The sequence below is a fragment of the Macaca nemestrina genome, chromosome 12 (genome assembly GCF_043159975.1).
Source record: "Macaca nemestrina isolate mMacNem1 chromosome 12, mMacNem.hap1, whole genome shotgun sequence".
In the NCBI taxonomy this organism is placed as follows: Eukaryota; Metazoa; Chordata; class Mammalia; order Primates; family Cercopithecidae; genus Macaca; species Macaca nemestrina.
This window is the reverse complement of record NC_092136.1, coordinates 69,420,429-69,441,499: the sequence shown is the minus strand read 5'-3', so window position 1 is coordinate 69,441,499 and position 21,071 is coordinate 69,420,429. Positions and strand designations below refer to the sequence as shown.

The 21,071-nt window shown below is 35.8% G+C and overlaps 1 protein-coding gene and 1 pseudogene across 1 annotated transcript; both read right to left on the bottom strand.

The window, feature by feature from the left end:
* Positions 1-8,118: 8,118 nt before the first annotated feature.
* LOC105468915 (olfactory receptor 52K1-like) lies at positions 8,119-9,063 on the bottom strand. Its single transcript, XM_011719411.2, has one exon. It carries the CDS (start codon positions 9,061-9,063, stop codon positions 8,119-8,121), a length of 945 nt encoding a protein of 314 aa, XP_011717713.2.
* Positions 9,064-16,423: 7,360 nt separating this feature from the next.
* LOC105468914 (olfactory receptor 52M1-like) lies at positions 16,424-17,377 on the bottom strand (annotated as a pseudogene).
* Positions 17,378-21,071: the final 3,694 nt, after the last annotated feature.

Here is a 21,071-nt window from a genome sequence, read left to right as displayed (position 1 = left end):
GGTTTTACCATATTGGTCAGGCTGGTCTTGAACTCCCGACCTCGTGATCCACCTGCCTCGGCCTCCCAAAGTGCTGGGATTACAGGCATGAGCCACCACACCTGGCCAAACTGTACTTTCCAACCGAGCTATAACTGTATCTATCATTTCACAGGCTCTTCTACTATATGGCTCTCCCACTCCCCTCAAGAATCCACCCTTCTCTTTATTTTTCCATTAAAGTTGAGAGGTGCAACTGCTATGAATACAAAGCCAGGTTGGACAGTTCTTAGAAGAGTCCATAACTTATATCTGTTTCTATTATCATGCCATCATCTTGAGAGATTCCAAGTGAGAACGACACAGTGGAGTTCAGGCAATGTACAGATTGTTGTGAAAAAAAAATCATAAATTGCTATGAAAAGCTGCCACTAAGTCTGAATGTGTCATATTACATGCAATATTTACATGTAAGAAAAAAATGTTATCAGTTTAATCCTGAAGTAACAGAAGTTTAAAACACGCAGCATTGGCTTTGAGAGTGGGTAGCGGGCAGACACTTGATGGGCACAACAAAGCTGTTAATGAAGACCTTAAATAGAGAGACAAAATTGTTATTGTGTACCAGACAATAAAGGATTCAGTGCTTTGTGATGGTGGAACAATAAACAAAACTCTCGCCTTTGTGAAAGTAGGAAAAAAATACACACACACACACACACACACACACACAGATATACACATGCACACATAAACCAACGGATTCCCAATGGATTTGATGAAGATTTCCAGGGACAATTCTGATAAGATGTGTATAGAAAAATATGACTTTTAAAACCCAGTGTTTAATTTTTAAGTAGAATTCATACAATTCATAAATACTACAGGGATTTGTGAGTTTGAACACAACATCTTTTGTCATTCAATTTTTCTGCACCTATCATCGATTCTTAAAGTAGGACATAGACTTTGGATAAAAGCTTGCATTTTTAAGACTACTTGTTAGTCAGCAGCACTGTCAGGTTAAACTGAAAAGGACAGAAACAGCTAACATGAGAAGAATCCTTGGTATATAATACTGTATTGTTAACTGTAAATGCTCTTCTATGTAGTAGATCTCTAGGACTTATTCATCTTACCCTTCGACTAATACCTCCCCATTTCACTCTCTCTCCATCCTCTGGCAACCACCATTCTACTCTCTGCTTCTACATGTTTGGCTCCATTAGATTTCTCATTTAAGTGACATCATGTAGTATTTGTTCTTCTGTGTCTGAATTATTTCACTTAGCATAATGTCCTCCAGGTTCATACGCATTGTCAGAAATGGAAGAATTCAACTCTTTTTTGAGGGCTGAATAATATTTTATAAACCACATTTTTTTATCTATTTATAGACATATAAAAAATTTATTTATTGACATATAAAAATGAAAAAATAGAAATCGCAGAAATAAACCAACATATCTAGGATTTTCTTATTTATTTTAATTCATACATAATATGTGTACATATTTATGAGATACATATGGTAATCTGACACATGAATACAATATGCAACGATTAAATCAGCATATTGAGTTAGTTCATCACCTTGAACATTTGTCATTTCTTTGTGTTGGGAACATTTAAAAACTTCTAGCTATTTTGAAATACACTATAAAATGTTGTTAACTATAGTCACTCCACTATGCTATCAAACACCAGTGTTTATTCCTTCTATTTAACTGTATGTTTGTACCCACTAAACAACTTCTCTTCATCTCCATCTCCCCCTTTCTATCCTCTACTAGCCACCATTTTACTCTCTGACAAAAGTGCCAAAAACATACAATGGGGAAAGGACAGTTTCTTCAATAAATGGTGTTGGTAACACTGGATATTCACATGCAGAACTAAATTGGTCCCTCATCTCACCCTCCCTCAGTACCTGCAAGAGATTCATTCCGGGAACTACTGTGGATACCAAAATCTGTGTATACCCAAGTCCCTCAGTAGGCCCTACCAATCCACAGGATTTGCATCTTGAAAATACTACATTTTTGATGCACTTATCATTGTGGATATGGAACCTGCTGATATGGAGGCCTGACTGTATCTATTGAAAACTAAATGTGTGCATAAGTGGAGGCATGCTGTTCAAATCTGTGTTGTTCAAGGGTCAACTGTATACCATGTTTTTAATCCAATTATCCCTCAATGAACAGTTAAGTTGCTTCCATGTCTTGGCTATTCTGACTAATGCTGCAATGAACAATAGAGTGTAGATGTCTCTTCAAGATAATGACTTTATTTCCTTTGGGTATATACCCAGTAGTGGGACTGCTGGGTCACAGGGGAGTTTTATTTTTAATTTTTTTGAGAAACCCTCATGTTTTTTAATAATGGCTATACCAGTTTACATTCCCTTTTCTCCATATCCTTGCCAATATTCGTTATATTTCACTTTTTGATAATAGCCATTCTAACTTTTGATTTGCATTTCCCTGAAGTTAGTGACATTGAGCAATTTTTCATATACTTGTTCACTATTTGTCTTCTTTGGAGAAATGTCAATTCAGTTACTTGGTCCATTTCTTTTAAGGGAGGTTATTTGTGTTTTTCTTCTGTTGCACTACATAAATTCCTTATGTAGTTTGGATATTGACCTTATGTCAGATATATGATTTACAAATATTTTCCCCCATTCCTTGGGTTGTGTTTTCATTTGTTAATTGTTTCCTTTGCTGTGCAGAAGCTTTTCTTTTCTTTTCTTCCTTTTTTATTTTTATTTTTCTGATGGAATTTCACTCTTGTTTCCAAGGCCGGAGTACAATTCCTTGGTCTCGGCTCACTGCAGTCTCCTCCTCCCAGGTTCAAGCGATTCTCCTGCCTCAGTCTCCCACGTAGCTGGAATTTCAGGCACCTGCCACTGTGCCCGGCTAATTACTTTTGTTTTTAGTAGAGACAGGGTTTCACCATGTTAGCCGGGCTGGTCTCGAACTCCTGACCTCAGGTGATCCGCCCGCCTCAGACTCCCAAAGTACTGGGATTACAGGCGTGAGCCACCATGCCCGGCCACGCTGTGCAGAAGCTTTTTATATTGTCTTCTTATAATGCAATAATAAAGAGGATAGGAAGAAACTTTTGGACAAGGTAAATATTCTTATGGTATAGATTTGGGGTGGTTTAATGGATATATACTTATCTCCAAATTAATCAGGTTGTATACATTAAATATGCACAGCTTTTTGTATGTCAATCATACCTCCATAATATGGTTAAAAATATCGCTTGCTTTTGGATGGATACAGATTAAATTTTATTTTATATTCTTACATGCAGCAAAAATTAGTAATTCTATTCCTTATTCTTCATTCTGTTAATACTTCCACTTCCAAGGCCTAATTATATGTTTTGTAAAGCCCTTTTGCCACTGTGCATGACAATTATATGGCTTTTTATTCGTAATCCCTAGGATAAAAGAGTTTACAATAGCATATCTATTCAAAGTGAAAGTTGGGTTTGTCAGTTTGCTACTTGCTCTTCCATGTGAGGGTCAACCAAGATATTTATCTGGACATGTATGGAAATGTAATAATTAAACTACATGATATTATTATTTATTTTTTAGAAAGGAAAGAAAAAGTAAAGGATCCTTGAAGTGTGGCCAACCTATAGACTTAGAATGATGAGTGGAAAACTTGCCACTTCTTTTAAAAATAATCATGAATCAGACTGCAGATCCTAGATCCCGAAGGGTAAAGCCAAGAACCACAGAAAAACAGAATTATCTTTGTGAAGCAGAAGGGGGCCTTAATTTGAAAGCTGGCACCATGTGCCTACCTATATTTTAGTATGCTATGTACCAGTAATTATCAGATTGCATCTTTATCCCTCTTTTGAAATGTAAGTGTTTTCCCCATCAATATATTGACATTGTATGTTGACAGTGTTGGGGGAAGATGACTTGTCTGTTTAGTTAAAAGCGATTCAGGAAAGAGGAACCATGTTCCAGGAACTAACACACCCATGAAGCCTCACCTACATCTGACTATAATTTGCATGATGAAATTCTAGACAAATGTCATAATGGCTTGAGACCTAGAAGTTTGAGGGAGCTATGAGTTATGTTGCATATGAAAGTAATATGAATTGGTGTAAGCAAAGAGCAAAATATGACAGGTTGAATTACACAAGACGGTCATTACAATATCTTTCAAACTATGTAGTATTCTACAGTTTAACAATCAGGAAGTGAATCTATTTCCCAGCCTCTGAAATTTGAACAGATCCTTTGACTGCCTTGAGCAGTGGATAAGTTTTGGATGTAGATTGTATCTGATCCGGTAGCTTCTGGTTTTCATTTATTAAAGCCCTGAAATACTGTGTGAGAAGACCTGGCTAATTTAATGGAGATAGAGAGCCCACAGGGAACAGCACTAAGGCACAGTGAAGAAGCCATCCTGGTTGTCTATCCTGCTGAACACTCATGGGACTCAAGCTCCAGCCCCTTTCTGTCATGCAGCCATTTGAGGGACATCAGGTGCGAACAGTAAGCTGAGTCCAGTGAACCTCAAACTCTACATTTTGGGATTGGTTTTAATTCAGCAAAAGACCCCTATAATAATGGAGAAGAGGAATCATACTTTAGGTAATACATTGGACCACTGAAGGTGAAAGGATATATCCTAAATTATTTTCAGAAATGAAGTTGAGGAGATTTCACTGAAAAGGATTCTCAGTGGAGAGGAATGTCAGCTGGGACAACAAAATGCGTCTTTCTTCCTTCCCTCTCAAATCTCTCTCCTTTCTTCTCTCCCTGCCTGTATCCATTTATTTTATTCTTCTCTCTTCTTATTCATCTTATTTTTTTTAAGTGGATTGGCTGAAGGTTTAAATGTATGCATTGTTTTATGATCCCTGTTGTCTCATCAGAGAGGCTATTTGAAATGGGACTTACTTATTCAACAAATATTTATTAAACTTACATATAATGAAAATTCTAGATTCTTTGAAAATAAGCATAAATAAAATGCTCATTTTAGTGTAGAAAATGATCATCCTAAAAAGGCAATTTTCATACTGTGTGACATGTTTTGTGACTATGAAAAGACTGGGTGGCACTGGAGACCACTGAAAAGGAAACTGATACAGAGTGGAGAAAAAATAGGGGGTGAGATCAAGGAAGGCTGGCAGAAGGAAGTATTGCATAAGATGTGTTCAAAAAGTTGAATAAGAGAATGTGGAAGCAGCACTCTGAGATGGATCTTAATTTATCTGAGAAAATTTATGTCTTTGAAAACTGGCAGATAAACTGTGAGAAGATTAACAGTGGTTTTTGCGTATCTATTAATAAAATTGAATTTGTGCATCCAGTATATGCACACATACACATTCTTTTGAATGTATGCATATTTCAGATAAGGTGTATGAATGTCATAAATATAAGTATGATAGCATTAGAAAGTGAGAGAGACAAGTAGAGAGATAGAATAAACTAGCTATTTATAGACAAAATGATTGGAAGTATGTATTTGAAAGAAGTGTGTATATTTGTACATGTTTGTGTAAATAAATATCTGTGTGTATGTTTATTAATAACATGGGTGTGATTTACATATATCTGTCTCTTGTTTTACAAGTTGATATTTAATAAAAACCCTGGAACACAACCTAGGCAATACTATCCTGGGCATAGAAATGGGGAAAGATTTCATGACATTGATAACAAAAGCAATCACAACAAAAGCAAAAATTGACAAAAGGGATCTATTTAAACTCAAGAGCTCTGCACAGCAAAAGAAACTGTGAACAGAATAAACAGACAACCTACAGAATGGGGGAAATTATTTGCAAACTATGCATCTGACAAAGGTCTAATATCCAGCATCTTGAGGAACTTAAATTCACAAGAAAAAAACAAATGACCTGATTGAAAAGGCGGCAAAGGACATAAACAGACATGATTCAAAAGAAGGCATCCATGTGGCCAAAAGCAGGTAGAAAAAGTCTCAATATCACTGATCATCAGGGAAATACAAATTAAAATCACAATGAGATACCATCTCACACTAGTCAGAATGGCAATTATTAAAAAGTCAAAAAATAATGAATCCTGGCCAAGTTCTGGATAAAAGGGAACACTTACACGCTGTTGGCGGGAGTGCAAGCTAGTCCAACCATTGTGGAAAGCAGTATTGCAATCCCTCAAAGAGCTAAAAGCAGAACTGCCATTCAACCCAGCAATCCTATTACCGGGTATATACCCAAAGGAATATAAATTACGCTACCATAAAGACATGTGTACGTGAATGTTCATCATTAGCACTATTTACAATAGCAAAGACATGGAATCAACCTAACTGCCCACTAATGGTAGATTGGATAAAGAAAATGTGGTATATATATACCATGGAATACTATGCAGTCGTAAAACAGAATGAGATCATGTTTTTTGTGGGAACATGTATGGAACTGGAGGCTGTTATTCTTAGCAAACTAACGCAGGAAGAGAAAACTAAATACCACATGTCCTCACTTAAAAGTGGGATTTAATGATAAGAGCTTATGAACACAAAGAAGGAAACAACAAACACTGGGGTCTATTTGAGGGTAGGTGGTGGGAGGAGGGAGAGGGACAGAAAAGATAGCTATTGGGATACTGGTACTAGTACCTGGGTAATGAAGTAGTCTGTAAGAAAATGTGGCACATATACACCATGGAATACTATGCAGCCATAAAAATGGATGAGTTTGTGTCCTTTGCAGGGACATGGATGCAGCTGGAAACCATCATTCTCAGCAAACTATCACAAGAACAGAAAACCAAACACCACATGTTCTCACTCATAGGTGAGAACTGAACAATGAGATCACTTGGACTCGGGAAGGGGAGCATCACACACCAGGGCCTATCATGGGGAGGGGGGAGGGGGGAGGGATTGCATTGGGAGTTATACCTAATGTAAATGACGAGTTGATGGGTGCTGACGAGTTGATGGGTGCAGCACACCAACATGGCACAAGTATACATATGTGACAAACCTGCACGTTATGCACATGTACCCTAGAACTTAAAGTATAATAATAATTAAAAAAAAAAAACTCCCGTGACATGTGTTTTCCTGTGTAACAAACCATCACATGTACCCCTGAAATAAAAGTTTAAAACACAGCTTTTTAAAGTTTCTTTTAATTTATAAAATGTCTACCTCACCGGTCTAATCTATTATATATTACTAAGATGAGCATTTTCTTTGAAAATTCTTCAGACAACGACAAGAAGCTCATTATTCATTTATATGTTCATGGATATTTATGTATATTTATTTCAGTTAGGATAATTTTCCATCATATATTATTTTGTGTTGGCAAAATAGCTAAAATCTAAATACAGAAGAAAAAATATAGAAGTATAAATATTTGTATAATTATTTCTGCCCATACATCATGAGAGTATGTGCCTAAACTGCATTTTAATCTCACTTGAAAATCTGTTTTTGATTTATATTATGTGTTGTAATTAGGTAAATAATGAAATTATCAATAAAATATTATCCTATTTTATCACTTGCATAAGCATCTGTGGAGGGTTCTGGCTATGGAGGTTTTATAACTGCATCCTGATAGAAAGACCATGTCTCAGGCCGGGTGCGGTGACTCACGCCTGTAATCCCAGCACTTTAGGAGGCCGAGGCGGGCAGATTATGAGGTCAGGAGATCGAGACCATCCTGGCTAACACGGTAAAACCCCGTCTCTACTAAAGAATACAAAAAATTAGCCGGGCGTAGTGGCGAGCGCCTATAGTCCCAGCTACTTGGGAAACTGAGGCAGGAGAATGGCGTGAACCCAGGAGGCGGAGGTTGCAGTGAGCAGAGATTGCGCCATTGCACTCCAGCCCGGGGAACAGAGCAAGACTCCGTCTCAAAACAAACAAACAAACAAAAAAAAAAACAAAAACAAAAAAAAAAAAAAAAAAAAAAAAAAAAAGACCATGTCTCAGTTATATAATCACTCTAACTGACTAAGTTTTTCCCTTGCCTTGGTTATTCCTTTCCCATGAAGCCCCAAACCTGGCAGGAATTATCTCTACCTTCAACCTAACTTGACTTCCAGCTTAACATCACCAGGTGTCCTGTCCACCAAAGGTATACATTTTAGTCTCCATAACAGTGAAGGATCCGCAGTACCCACTCCCGCATTTGTTTGGTCCTGGCCCCATAAATCAAGGGGTTAACCATGGGAGGCACCAGGAAGTAAAGATTGTCAATGATGATCTGCATATGGGGAGCCATATGGTAGCCTAAAATCTGGGCCAGAACCGAGAAGACAACAGGAGAATAAAAGAGACTAATGACACGAAGATGGCAGCCACACGTACTGAGAGCTTTGCCCCGTGCATCCCAAGATGGTATCTGAAAGACAGCATGAAGGATTAGTCCATATGACAGAATGACAAAAAACAGATAAAATCCCACAGATGCTACAATAACCATGAGTCCATAGACAATGTGGTCAGAGATATCTTCACAGGCTATCTGCACCACAATCATATATGCACAGTAGGAGTAAGCGATTATGGGGGTTTGGAAGCTTTGCAGTCTTTTTGCCAGAATGGGGGCTGGGGTCAACACTGCCACTGCCCTTGCCAGGATAGCCAGTGCCATCTTCACAAGCATGTTGTTACCAAGGATGGTTGTATATCTTAGAGGGTACCAGATAGCCGCAAATCTGTCAAAAGCCATGGCTAGGAGAATCCCAGACTCCATGACATAGAAGGAAGGAACGAAAAACATCCGTGTGAGGCAGCCATTGAAACTGATTTCCTTGGCATTCATCCAGAAGGTAGCCAGCATACGGGGCACTGTGACACTGACAAGGCACAGGTCAACAATTGACAGCATGGCCAGGAGAAGAAACATGGGCTCATGAAGACTCTTCTCTATCCAGGTGATACATAAGATGGTGACATTGCCAATGACTGTAATGAGAAACACCAAGAAAAAAGGCACAGAGAACCAGCCATGGAAAGATTCAAGGCCAGGAATTCCAGCCAGGATAAATATCGAGGGCTGAGGAATGGAATTGTTGCAAGAGGACATCCCTAACCTGAGTTCCTCAACGTCTGATTCCTAGGGAAAAACAAACAAACAAGGAATGTTTTGGAATCATTGATCATTTGCACCTATAAAATGATGGTCCTTACAGTAGTTTATGGTGGTGAAACTCACGATTATTTTGTGTAAACTAATGATCAAACGAATGTTTCAGCTACTTGGGATGGAGAGAGGAATGATCCTTGGCTATGTCTTCTGCAAAAAGGACATGCAGTCTCAGAGATAAATTTTCAATAAGGATATATCAACTCAAGTTTTTTAGATTCTCCTGTAGCTCTGATTCTATCTAACATTCAAGTTTCACAATTCTCTAGGAATTTTTTTCTAGGTATCAGTCCACTGCAGGACAATGTTTTCAACATTACAGACATGGAGTAAGGACATGAACAAGCCAGAAAGCATAGTTTTCACTCAAGACAAGGAAGCTAAATTTAATCCTACCCAGTTTTATCATACCCAATTAATTGTCCCCAGTTTCTGGGATTGGAGTTGGTGCTTTGGTACTCATCCTGGAACATTTAGTTACAAATTGTTGATTTTGACAAAGGAAACCTAGAAAGTCTGCTGATCTTATGCCTAGGAAGCATGAGGGTAATCTGGAGGAATAACAGATGTTTCGGATGACAAATGTGGAATTCAAAATCACCTCACTAGATAATAACTTAGTTAATACTAAGTTTCCAGATATCTCAAACCTCAATAAAGCCAGGTTTGAGAGTGGGTATAGATAAAGTTAATTAATAGTTTTCTTTACATATTTGTATCTGTGTGTTTTTATAAGGGGAGTATAGTTTGGGGGTTAATGGTAACACAGTTTTCTATAGAAATAAGAATTTATTGTATTTGTTAAATATTTTAACTTATGTAACTATTCTAAATAGATACACATATTTACAAATTATTTGTAAAATAAATTAACCAAATTATGGCTTTCATAGATCAAAGAGTATACTCACCATATTAAAAGTTGAAACCAAACAAATATATAATAAATACAAAAATATGTCTATAGAAATAAGACATTTTGTTGATAATATGATTATAATTACATTTCGCTGTTAAGTTTTAGACTTCAGATTTTGTTAGAAACATTCCAACTCTATAAACAACAATAACAGAAAAAAAATTTTTCAATAAAAACTTAAAGAATAAAAAAGTGTACCACAAAGTTGCTTCAAAAATAAAAGTATAGAAATGTTAATATTGTGTTGACTATTTTGCTTTAGTTAATGAACTTGAATTATTAGTGTTTTTATTTATATCTGTATCAATTGAATTCTAAATTCTAATTTAGTATATTCACAATTTTTAATGCCAATTCATCATTTTTAAGTTTCTTCTAACTAATTATATATTTTTATTTTGGCCATAGTGTTACTCTTTAAAACAAAATTTAAGATGCTTAAGGTTAGATTATATAAACTTTGAGTGGAGCTTTTTAAAATTAATTTACTCTAAATTTGTAAGATCCTCAAATAGGGTAGCATATTTTTAAAAACACTACTGAGCATTTCATCATCAATTTAGTTATTCAATATAAGTTTTAATATGCCAACTCCATTTGGTAAAAGGCACACCATAGCTTAGTGATAGGTCTCCTGGAAGGTAACTTGCTGTAGTGAAAATACCAAGGTATTTGAGATAATACATGTCTGGGATAGAATCTCAGCCCTGCCACTTATTCTATGTGATTTGGCTAAGGTATTTAATGCTTTCAGACTCATTTTTTAAAATCTCAACAAAATGGGATGAGGCATATATTGCAAAGTTGGTAGTGAAGATTAAGTCTGTCACTAAATTCCAATATTGAATAAATACATATATATTCATAGCATAATTCTTTGAATGTTTTATTGCCCTAGAAATGCATTTTTTTTACTTTTCTATGAAGTACAAAGTTAAAAGAAATGTGGAAAAAATAATTTTCATTTTGTTTTGTTTGGTTTTTAGAAAGAACTTTGACTAGGAAAGTGGGTCATCTTAAACTGGTATCATAAGAAGAAATATTTGACGATTCTGGTCATTTTGTCTTCAAATATTTTTAGATTCTTTATGTGTTAAAGGGAAAACAACTATATATATGTATGTGTGTGTGTGTGTGTGTATGTGTGTGTGTGTGTGTGTGTGTGTGTGTATATATATATATATATCTCACCAGAGGTAGATACCTGGCCAAGTAAAAGGTGTTAAAAAGTAAAATAATAAATGAATAAATATATACATTTTAGTTTAATAATAAAGTACAGGATTCTATCACAAACATAGGATTTTACAAAAACAAACAGAAAGCCTTTCTTGTAAAACTAGAAGCTCATCATCAGTGGAGTTTTCAAGTAGAAACAAATGATCATTTATCAGGAATACTATGGATAAAAATTATCTGGTAGTAGTAATAGGATAACATTGGAACTTTGAAAGCAAAAAGGCAAGTTTTGGTCTGAATGATCAGAAGCAATTGCCAGCAAGTAAAGGCAACATTAGGTAAAAATTCAAAAGATATTTATAATTTTCTAAATAATGTTATTAGTCATTCTAAGCACTGCAGAAACTAACCATGGTCTTACAAGGGTTAACGATTGTGGCATTTTGGTTGAGAAGATTTGAAAAGACTTTTCCTATATGACTTTTTGCACTTCAGAGTTTTCTAACATTTCCCCCACCCTCTGTTGTCCCTTTTTCTAGAGTAATACCTGTAGATAGTTGTGAGTCTGATCACAATGACTCAAAGACTAACAAAATCCACTTGAAGTATGAGGAAGATCTGTGGATCTCCAGGATAAGATGAAGGTGTGTGGGCTTGAGGCAGATTTATGTTGGTTTTCCCTGGCCGTCCTTCATCCCTAGTGGCCTTTTACTTAACCAACGTGTTTTTCATAGCTTGGATATTCAGGGAACAAATCCCATAGTAAATCATTGAGGATAGCACATGTGGATAACAGCAAATGTTCAGAAGTGCTGTAGAACTGTTAGTGTATTGTAGGAGGTATGCTGATTTGGTTTAGGAACTCCAGAGGGAGGAGTACAAATTGAGAAATTATTTAGGATGAAAATTAAAGAAAGTCTGGAGCCATGGAAGGATTATATTCAAGACAGAGTTGCTTGTGTCTATAATGGCACACAAATTGCTATAGCTTACTTCAAAATCAATAGTCATTTTCATTTCTAGTGACTTTGGGGCTTCCATAAGTAAAACTTACACTTAAATTAAGAGTCTTGGTTTTTTAGATGGAATTAGCACATACCAAAAATAATGGCAAAAGAATTATGTACTAAGTGAAATAATAATTGAAAAATTACCATTGTTTGGTGAATAAGATATATAAAAAAGAAACACGGGAGTGACTGAAGTAAGTACTAGAGAGGAGTCCTAGGGGAAAAAAATATGTTGTATAATACTAGGGTTAGGGAGAACTGAGTTTCAAAAGGGCTTCTTGCAGGAATAAGAAACTAAACTTGTGAGTAGACCTAGAAAGGGAAAGAAAATGTTGGGAACTATTTGGTTAGAGAAGGTGGTGGGATGTCAACACCCTGATGGTAATTTTTTTACATATGTACACACACACACACACCATGGAACACTATGTAGCCATAAGAAAGAACATAATCATATCCTTTACAGCAATATAGATGCAGCTGGAGACCATTGTCATAAGTGAACTAAGACAGAAGCAGAAAATCAAGTATCGTGTGTTCTCACCTATAAGTGGAAGATAAACAAATGGTACACATGGGCATAAAGATGTAGAAAATAGACTCTGGGCACTCCAAAAGAGGGAGGAAGACAGGTAAGGGTTAAAAACTTAATTACTGGGTACTGTGTCCAATATTTGGGTGACGGGCACACTAGAAACCTAACCCCCACCATTATTCATGTAATACCCATAACAAGATAGGGGCATGGCAGGCCAGAGTGATCTTGAAAAATGCAACATTAGGGCAAGAAATTGCCACAGGAGTGCCTTTTCTCATTTAGGTCCATGGGTACAGGCCCAAGGGTGGAGCCCTCCCCAGGGACCTCCCCTTTCTGTACCCAGCACTTCCATGCCCCCCTCCTGAATCAATATAACTTCCTGAGGCATGGACTTCTCTTTTGCTCCCTTTTCCTCAGAGTACAGCATGACCTGGTACAGTTTGCCACTCCAAAAATATGAGTTTTTATTATATGAATTATATTAAAAAGTTGAATATCTCTTAGGTAGAATTTAATGCAGTGTTTTTGAGAATATACTTTCATTGTTATTGAACATTTCCAATCTGATGTTCATTGGCAGATAACCTGAAAGTACAGGTTCCATAGTTCATATTTTCAAACCTAATGTGTAAACAATCTTGTTATGTAATTATATCAGTAAATATAATTAAACTCCATGATTAAGGGTAGTTTCAAATAAGAAAACAATATAGACTGAGGGTCCAGAGTAGGTAGCTCATGGTCAGGAAATGGTAAATAAATAAATAAATAAATAAGATGTAAGTCTTGAAGTTCTCCATGTCCCTAGGGGTTCTCTTCTCTTTAGCCTTGGAGAGATCTGTTCCTACTGTTATTGTCGTGTTTCTCCATTAGCTTAACAAAGATTATTAAACAATATTCTTATAATCTTAATTCAGATACTTAATTAAAACTATCACCTGATTAGGAGTTCTAAAATATATGACAAGTGATTCCAAATATCTTATTGCTTCATTCTTTCCTTCAGAAACATTCATTGAACACACATGGGCATAGAATACTGAGTGGTATTAGGAGTAAAAAGTAAAAAAAGACAGTTTATAAACGTGGGCTTATGTATTTTCATGTTAGTTTAAATCCAGACTGTGTCACTTAATAAGTAACCTTTGGTTAATTAATCTCTCTGAGTTCAAATTCCTCACCTGTAAAATCAGACTAACACATGTTCTTGTGATTGCTGTGATAATTACATAACTTAAATGATATATATATATACACACATGTATATATACAGGCGTGTGTGTGTGTGTGTGCGCGCGTGTGTGCATATGTATAACAAAGTCTGGCATACAATATACATACAAAATTATATTTGTAATGATAATCCATAGCCTTAACTAATGTTTACTTGCTAAGGGCTTACTGTGTGGGACTATTGTCTTATATGCTTTCACTTATTTAATTATTAAAACTCTATAAGATGGCCGGGCTTGGTGGTTCACGCCTGTAATCCCAGCACTTTGGGAGGCTGAGGCAGGCAGATCACCTGAGGTCAGGAGTTTGAGACCAGCCTAGCCAACACAGCGAAACCCTGTCTCTACTAAAAATACAAAAAAAATTAGCCGGGTGTAGTGGCACACGCCTGTAGTCCCAGCTACTTGTGAGGCTGAGGTAGGAGAATCACTTATACCTGAGAGGCAAAGGCTGCAGTAAGCCGAGATCGCACAACTGCACTGTAGCCTGGGTGAAAGAGTGAGGTTCCATCTAAAAAAAAAGAAAAAAAAAACTCTATAGGAAAATAAATTTTATAATCTTCATTTTGTTTACTGTGTCAGCAAGATCCAGAAAGTTTCAGCAACTTGCCTGAGTATATGCAGGACAGTAAGTAACTAATGTAAGTAATTAACTCTGGTATTCTGTCCTCAGAATCAGTTCACTTAACCATTAACTTTACTAATAGTTTAATTGACAAAGTGGGCTATTAAGAATTAACTACAGTACACTGTGACTTTTTTTATAACAGTTGTAGGAAGAATTTCTAGTTAGTATGACTTAAGGAAATAATCTAATCTTTCAAACAAGGTGCAGGAGTTTAAATAGGAGTTATGTCTTGAAGCCTAGTTCTCTCTAGGTATGAAAAAGGAATGGAGTACGGAGTAGAATTCTTAATAGAGACATGAAGGTATGAAGAGATATATTGTTTGGAATGCAGGTGTGAATCTTCATGGACGGTACAAAGACTGCAACTTATGTGGAAGAACATTAAGGGAAAAAGGGGGAAAGTAGTTCATATAGCTGTTCATTGCCATCCTGGATCTTGCATGGGTCCAATATGACCAAGTTTTTATATATATATACACACACACACACACACACACACACACACAAATTTTTAGGAAGATAACTCTGTTGTTAATGTAGGTGCTGCACTGAAAATAGTAATTACAAGCTAATGCCTTGAAGACTTCAGTCGAAACTTGAAGTAGTCCTAGTGAGAAATGGTAAAAGATTAAACAGTGGTATTTAGTAGTGTCTAAACAAGATGGATATAGAAAGGAAGCCGAGATATTTATCTTAAAGAAGGCTTAAGATTAAATAGGAAGCAAATAGTAAGAAAAGAAAGAAGGTGAAAATAATATTTTAAAAATTGTAAATCACTAAAAAGAGAACAACAGTTTAATAAAATTTAGCGTGTATTTATTGCTTGTATCTGAAGTATTTTTAATTTTGTACTAGCCAAAAAGAAAAGAAATGAGTTACATTTTTAAGAAAAGAAAATTCAGATTTTTCCAGTAAAAAAATTTATATTATCTATAATAATCTTATTTTTAATATTTCCAGTACTATAATCACCAATACACTTAAAGTGACTGCTTTGTAATAGATATTTTCTTTCAACAAAAGGTGGTAGCATGTTGCTGATGGCCAGCATATCTGAATCAAGTTCAGAGGGCCTGACAAAGCTCTAGGCAATGTCCCAAAAATGTAGTGTCAAGCATAAAGCTCCTTGTGTTTTCAGGAGACTCTGTGATAAAAAATTTAAAGGATAGTATCTTAATTCAGGTAACAAACCAGTGGCAGACACAAGTTATTTTTGGTAAAGAGATAATATTCTATGAGCGGTAGATTATTTAAAGATATGTTGACTTGATTATTGCAATGTTGATCATTCCACCTTTACCGTTTGGCAACTTGTACCATGTGTCAGTTCTTTTGCACGCATACAAAATTATTTGATGTATGCAGGGGATGTGAAGCCAGTTACATTCCCTCTTCTTCAGAATATTGACAGTTATCATGAATTTATCAGTAACAGGTTCTTTATGGGAATTTTAAAATATTTCCATGGATTTTCCCCCTTTTTCAATCGCTTCTTATTTGAAAATAAATTACTACCCATAGTTATACCAAAGTTCATTAGTAGCAAAGAGTAGAAGGAGATTCCTTTCCCATTCAAGTTCTAAGTAAGCTCCCCAAGACCCAGTTGCACACAAAATATATAACACCCAGCTGGATGCACTAGAATTGGGGAGTTTCTATTACATATGACCATTCTTCCCCATTAAAATTTGATTAAATGTCTGATTTATTTGGGTGACATTTAATGTCAGTTATGAGAAAGGGATCAATCATTTGCCCTCCTCCTTTGTGATTCTGCCATCTCTACAAACAATTTTAGCTTAGTCGAGCAACTTTTATCTTTAGAGAACTAATGACATGGTCTCGAATTTTCTTGGTCCTAATACCATAAACAATGGGGTTAAGAAAGGGTGGTACCAGAAGGTACATATTGGCAATGAAAATATGAATTTGGGGAGACACATTATGGCCAAAGCGGTGGGTCAGGAAGGTAAAGACAGCCGTGGAATAGAAAACGAGGATGACACAGACATGGGAACCACACGTGCCTAGAGCTTTAAGACTTGCTTCCTGTGATGGAAGATGAAAGACAGCTCTGAGGATTAGAACATAGGAGACAGCAATAAAAAAGCCATCACAGGACCCAATAACAGAGGCCACACTGAGGCTGTAGCGCTTGGTGGTCCCTGTGTCTTCACACGCCAGTTTCACCACGGCCATGAACTCACAATAAGTGTGTGCAATGATTTGAGTTCTGCAGTAGGGCAGTTGTTTGAGCAGGATGGGATGTGGAAAAAAGAAGACCACTCCCCTGAGGACCACAGCAGCTCCAATGTTGGCAATGCGACTGTGTGTGAGAATGGCGGCGTGGCGCAGTGGGTCACAGATGGCCACACAGCGGTCAATGGCCATGGCCAGGAAGAAGCCCGATTCCATGGCAGTAACACTGTGGATGAAGTACATTTGGGCCAAGCAAGCATCAAGGGTGATATCATGGGCTCTGAACCAGAAGAGTCAGAGCATGCGGGGCAGCGTGGATGTGGAGAGGACCAGGTCAGTGACTGACAGCATGCACAGAAACAGGAACATAGGCTGGTGGAGGCTTCGTTCTGCCTTCACCACGGCCAGGATGGTCACATTCCCCATCAAGGCCACCATGTACATGCAGCAGAAGGGAATCCCAATCCAGGCATGCAGATGTTCTAGTCCTGGGATGCCCATGAGCAAGAAGGTGTTTGGTGATATTTGGGATGTATTGGCTGGTCCCATGGTGCTGCTGCTTCTGCCTTTGCAGTTGGGTTTCTGTAGTTTAAGGCAAATTTTTTCTGCCAAGGTCATTACAACCAAATCTGAAAACAAATGAAAAACTAATCTGAAGATACAAAAATACCACATTGAGATACTTTCAAGTTTGTATTTTAGAGTGAAAAATACCATGACACAAAGCAAAAACTGTGTAACCAGATAGAAAGTAGTAATTTTAAATTGTCATGAATCTCATGAAACTTTTAAAAGAAAAAAAAACTTTGTTAGCAATCAATGTACAATAAAAATTTTATGACATTTTTTGAATTTGCTGTTTGATTTAATCATAGGACAAATGAGCTTTTGATAGAAACATCGGATTTTACAAATGGAAAAAATCTTATAATTAATCTATCCCAAATTCCTGTTTAACATTATCCTAAAATACAATTCTCTAGCTGATGTCTGAGTGCTGTCAGGTATAGTTGTTCATTTCTTAGACAGTCCAGTACGTGTTTTGTTTTCCTAGTGCTGTCACAGAACCAGTCCCTAGGATCTGGGAGGCAATATCGGCCCTTTCCTCTGGAGTTCTACAGACTGCGTATCTTCTGCATGGCAGTCTTCCCTAAACAGGAGAGTAAGTCACGTATTCACTAAGTTCTCTCTTTTTCAAGAGAAACATTCCCATCTTATATGCCCAATTATTTTAAGCCTGGTTTTAGGAAATCCTAATTTTCTACTTCTATATATTCTCCAGTGTGTCCTGTGATTCTTAATTTTCATTATTTGTATCTGAACCTATTAGTCACAAGATGGATCAATGCACCTGGCATCTCTTGATTTTTACGCTATTAGGGTGAGTTCAGTTTATATCGATTTTTTAATGTGAAGTAAGGGATAAAAGTAATATTTAATTTCTCTTAACATGAAAAATATATTTTCCTAAAATCTACCTATATTATTTTTTAGCTGGAAAGCCTATGCAAGCTAAGTATCATATTTTCAATTTTAGTAATTAGAAGCTGAAGGTGTTACAGATGATGCAATGACATTACAAAAAACGTGGCTGAGACACAAAAAAATCTAACATATTTCTTCATGACTGCAAAGTTAAGCTGTTTTGTTATGTTAAACTCAAAAGCTCTTGTCACAGAAGTTAAATGCATAGTCAGCTATAACCTACCAACACTTTGATGAATTTTTAATGTTAATTTTTTCATGATTTGAAGCAAATGCCTATACTGACTCTGCACTTAAACTTGTTTGTATTATTTTATAAAACACTTTAAAATAATCATTAAAATGTGTTTCTGTATTATTAAGCACTTATCACTGATCATACCTTGAATTTAATCAGTATTACTACTGATTTTATAAATATGTATTGTACATCTACATCAAAGCAATTGAAATATAATTTTGAAATAAGTTTAGGCTAATTACAAGGTTATTTATATCCTCTTACAAAATTTTGATTATCCCTTTTACAGCATGCTCTGTATACTGTTCATTAATTGGTGAAAAATCTGTTGAATTTAATAATAATGAGATTCCAAATAATGAACCCTGAGTACTTCATTATAATTTATAAAATCTCACCAAGTGTCCCATAAACTGAAATATGACTTACATTACTCAGTATTTGTGTTTGAATATAGAGTACTTTATACTGAGTACATATATGATTAGAAATACTCCCAAAGGTATTTTGAAATTTTCCCAATTTAACCTGTGCTTTATAAAATGATTTTTTACACAATACTTTAAATTACTGTATATAGCTCAGAAGAAACAAAGTCCAGTGAACCTTAAAATTTATCAGCTGTCACTTGTAATGCTATCACTTCTGGCTTTTGGTTGTTTTCTTTCTTCTGGTTGTTTGCTTTCCCATCATAGGCTTTTCCTGTGTTATTTTATTAACTTCATTTATCTCCACAATAAGGCTTAAGTTGCCCAAATCATACTAACACTATCTCATTTTTCAGGTTTTTAGTCTATAAAATGGTGATATCAAAAGGTTGTAAAGATGATTAAGTCAATTAAAACACGTTAACTTAGAAGATTATCTTACATAAAGAAAGAATTTAATACAGCAAGCCTTGGAATTTGATCATTATTCCACAGGTAATATAGAAAAATATCTAAGCAAAGGCACAGCATAAGCAGATTTTCATTTTAGCTAACAAAACAAACAATTCTTTCTAGCCTTTTCACCAGGCTACTCTTTATCTTCTCCACAGGGTAACACCAAAATTATAACTATTCCCCAAATGCACCATGCTTCTTTGTAAAATTCTGACGTTTTCACATACCCATCTTATTTTAGTTTCCTCCACATCTTTTCCCCCCCACTTCCCCTTGCAACATACTACACATCCTGTAGTACTGAGGTCAAAGTAATCTCCTCTATGACTCTTTGTTGAATTACTTTAGGCAGAAATTTTCTCTGCTCTCATTGCATTTTTATACATTTTTATATTTCACTTTGACAGCTTATTAAATTGTGGAATATTATATTTATTCATATATTTCATGACATCTCTTTTACTCATAAAATTAAATTTTCCTCAGTGTAGGAACTGTAGCATACCTAGGTATTACCAAGAGCCAACCCAAAGACTGGCATGAAATGATGTTTAGTAGAAGGAAAACACGAGTAGTTGCACAGCCATGTGACCCCAAAACCATGTTCTGAACACTGTTCCATTGATGCTTCCAAATACTTTCCTAAATGAAATTACATTTCTATTACTTATTACGATTTAAGCAACACACATAGGTATTAGAGTTAAGACAAGTGTCCCTGCTATCTCTTCCTGCAGTAAAATAAAAAGACTTCTGTTCTTTAGTTTACCTTTATCACTGCTTTGTTTTGCCATGATTAGAAAACAGGACTCTTAGAACAGGGAGATAGTACCATTTGTTGAAGGTTGATTCTGTGTAAATTACTGCTTTAGCTGAGGGTTCAAAGAGCTTGATTACCCAGATTTCCACTTCCAGGTAAACATAAAGCTATTCATGCATCTCTGTTGGCTCTCAGAATTTTTTTAATTAACATATTACTTCTGAGAAACATATTTCATGTTGTACCTACACACATCTAAGACTTTCTCCCGTGTTGCCATAAATTATGGTATACTATATCCAGAAATTCAAGCACGCAGGGACTTTTAAAGGTTTTCTAACATTATGTGAAGGCTCTTTCAGCAAACCATATCTATGCTTAAATAAGTGCATTCAATATGCACATATTGATTTAAATATTATTAGATTTAAATGTCTTTCCATACTTTCTACTCCTTCTTATCTCTATAGATTAACTAGTTTGAGGATAAATACATGACAAACAATAAGAGTTAATGTGACAAAAGAATGTAATGATTGCCCACCTGATCACTTCAACAAATAGACACATTTTTTTTCAGGTTACTCCTAAATAATGTTCTTTGCACAGAAGTTCTGATTGATCAACTTCTAATGCTGAATGGAAGGAAACCAGGTGTTGTTTGTTCACAGCTGTCTCTTCTTCCACGGCCTGTCTTGTTCAAGCAGTTTTAATGCTATTTTAATTTTAATTTGGAGTATCTCTGACCCTATGCTCCTTATATTTTAGCTAATTAACAGGTAACTTAACTTTCATCAGTTATGAAAGGAAGGGTCTATTTCTCCTTGTTAGTATATACCTGTAATCTTTATTTTTAACTTTACAAAGGACATT

Coding starts and splice junctions, on each gene's coding strand:
- LOC105468915 (XM_011719411.2), bottom strand. CDS start 9,063: ATGTCCTCTTGCAACAATTCCATTCCTCAGCCCTCGATATTTATCCTG.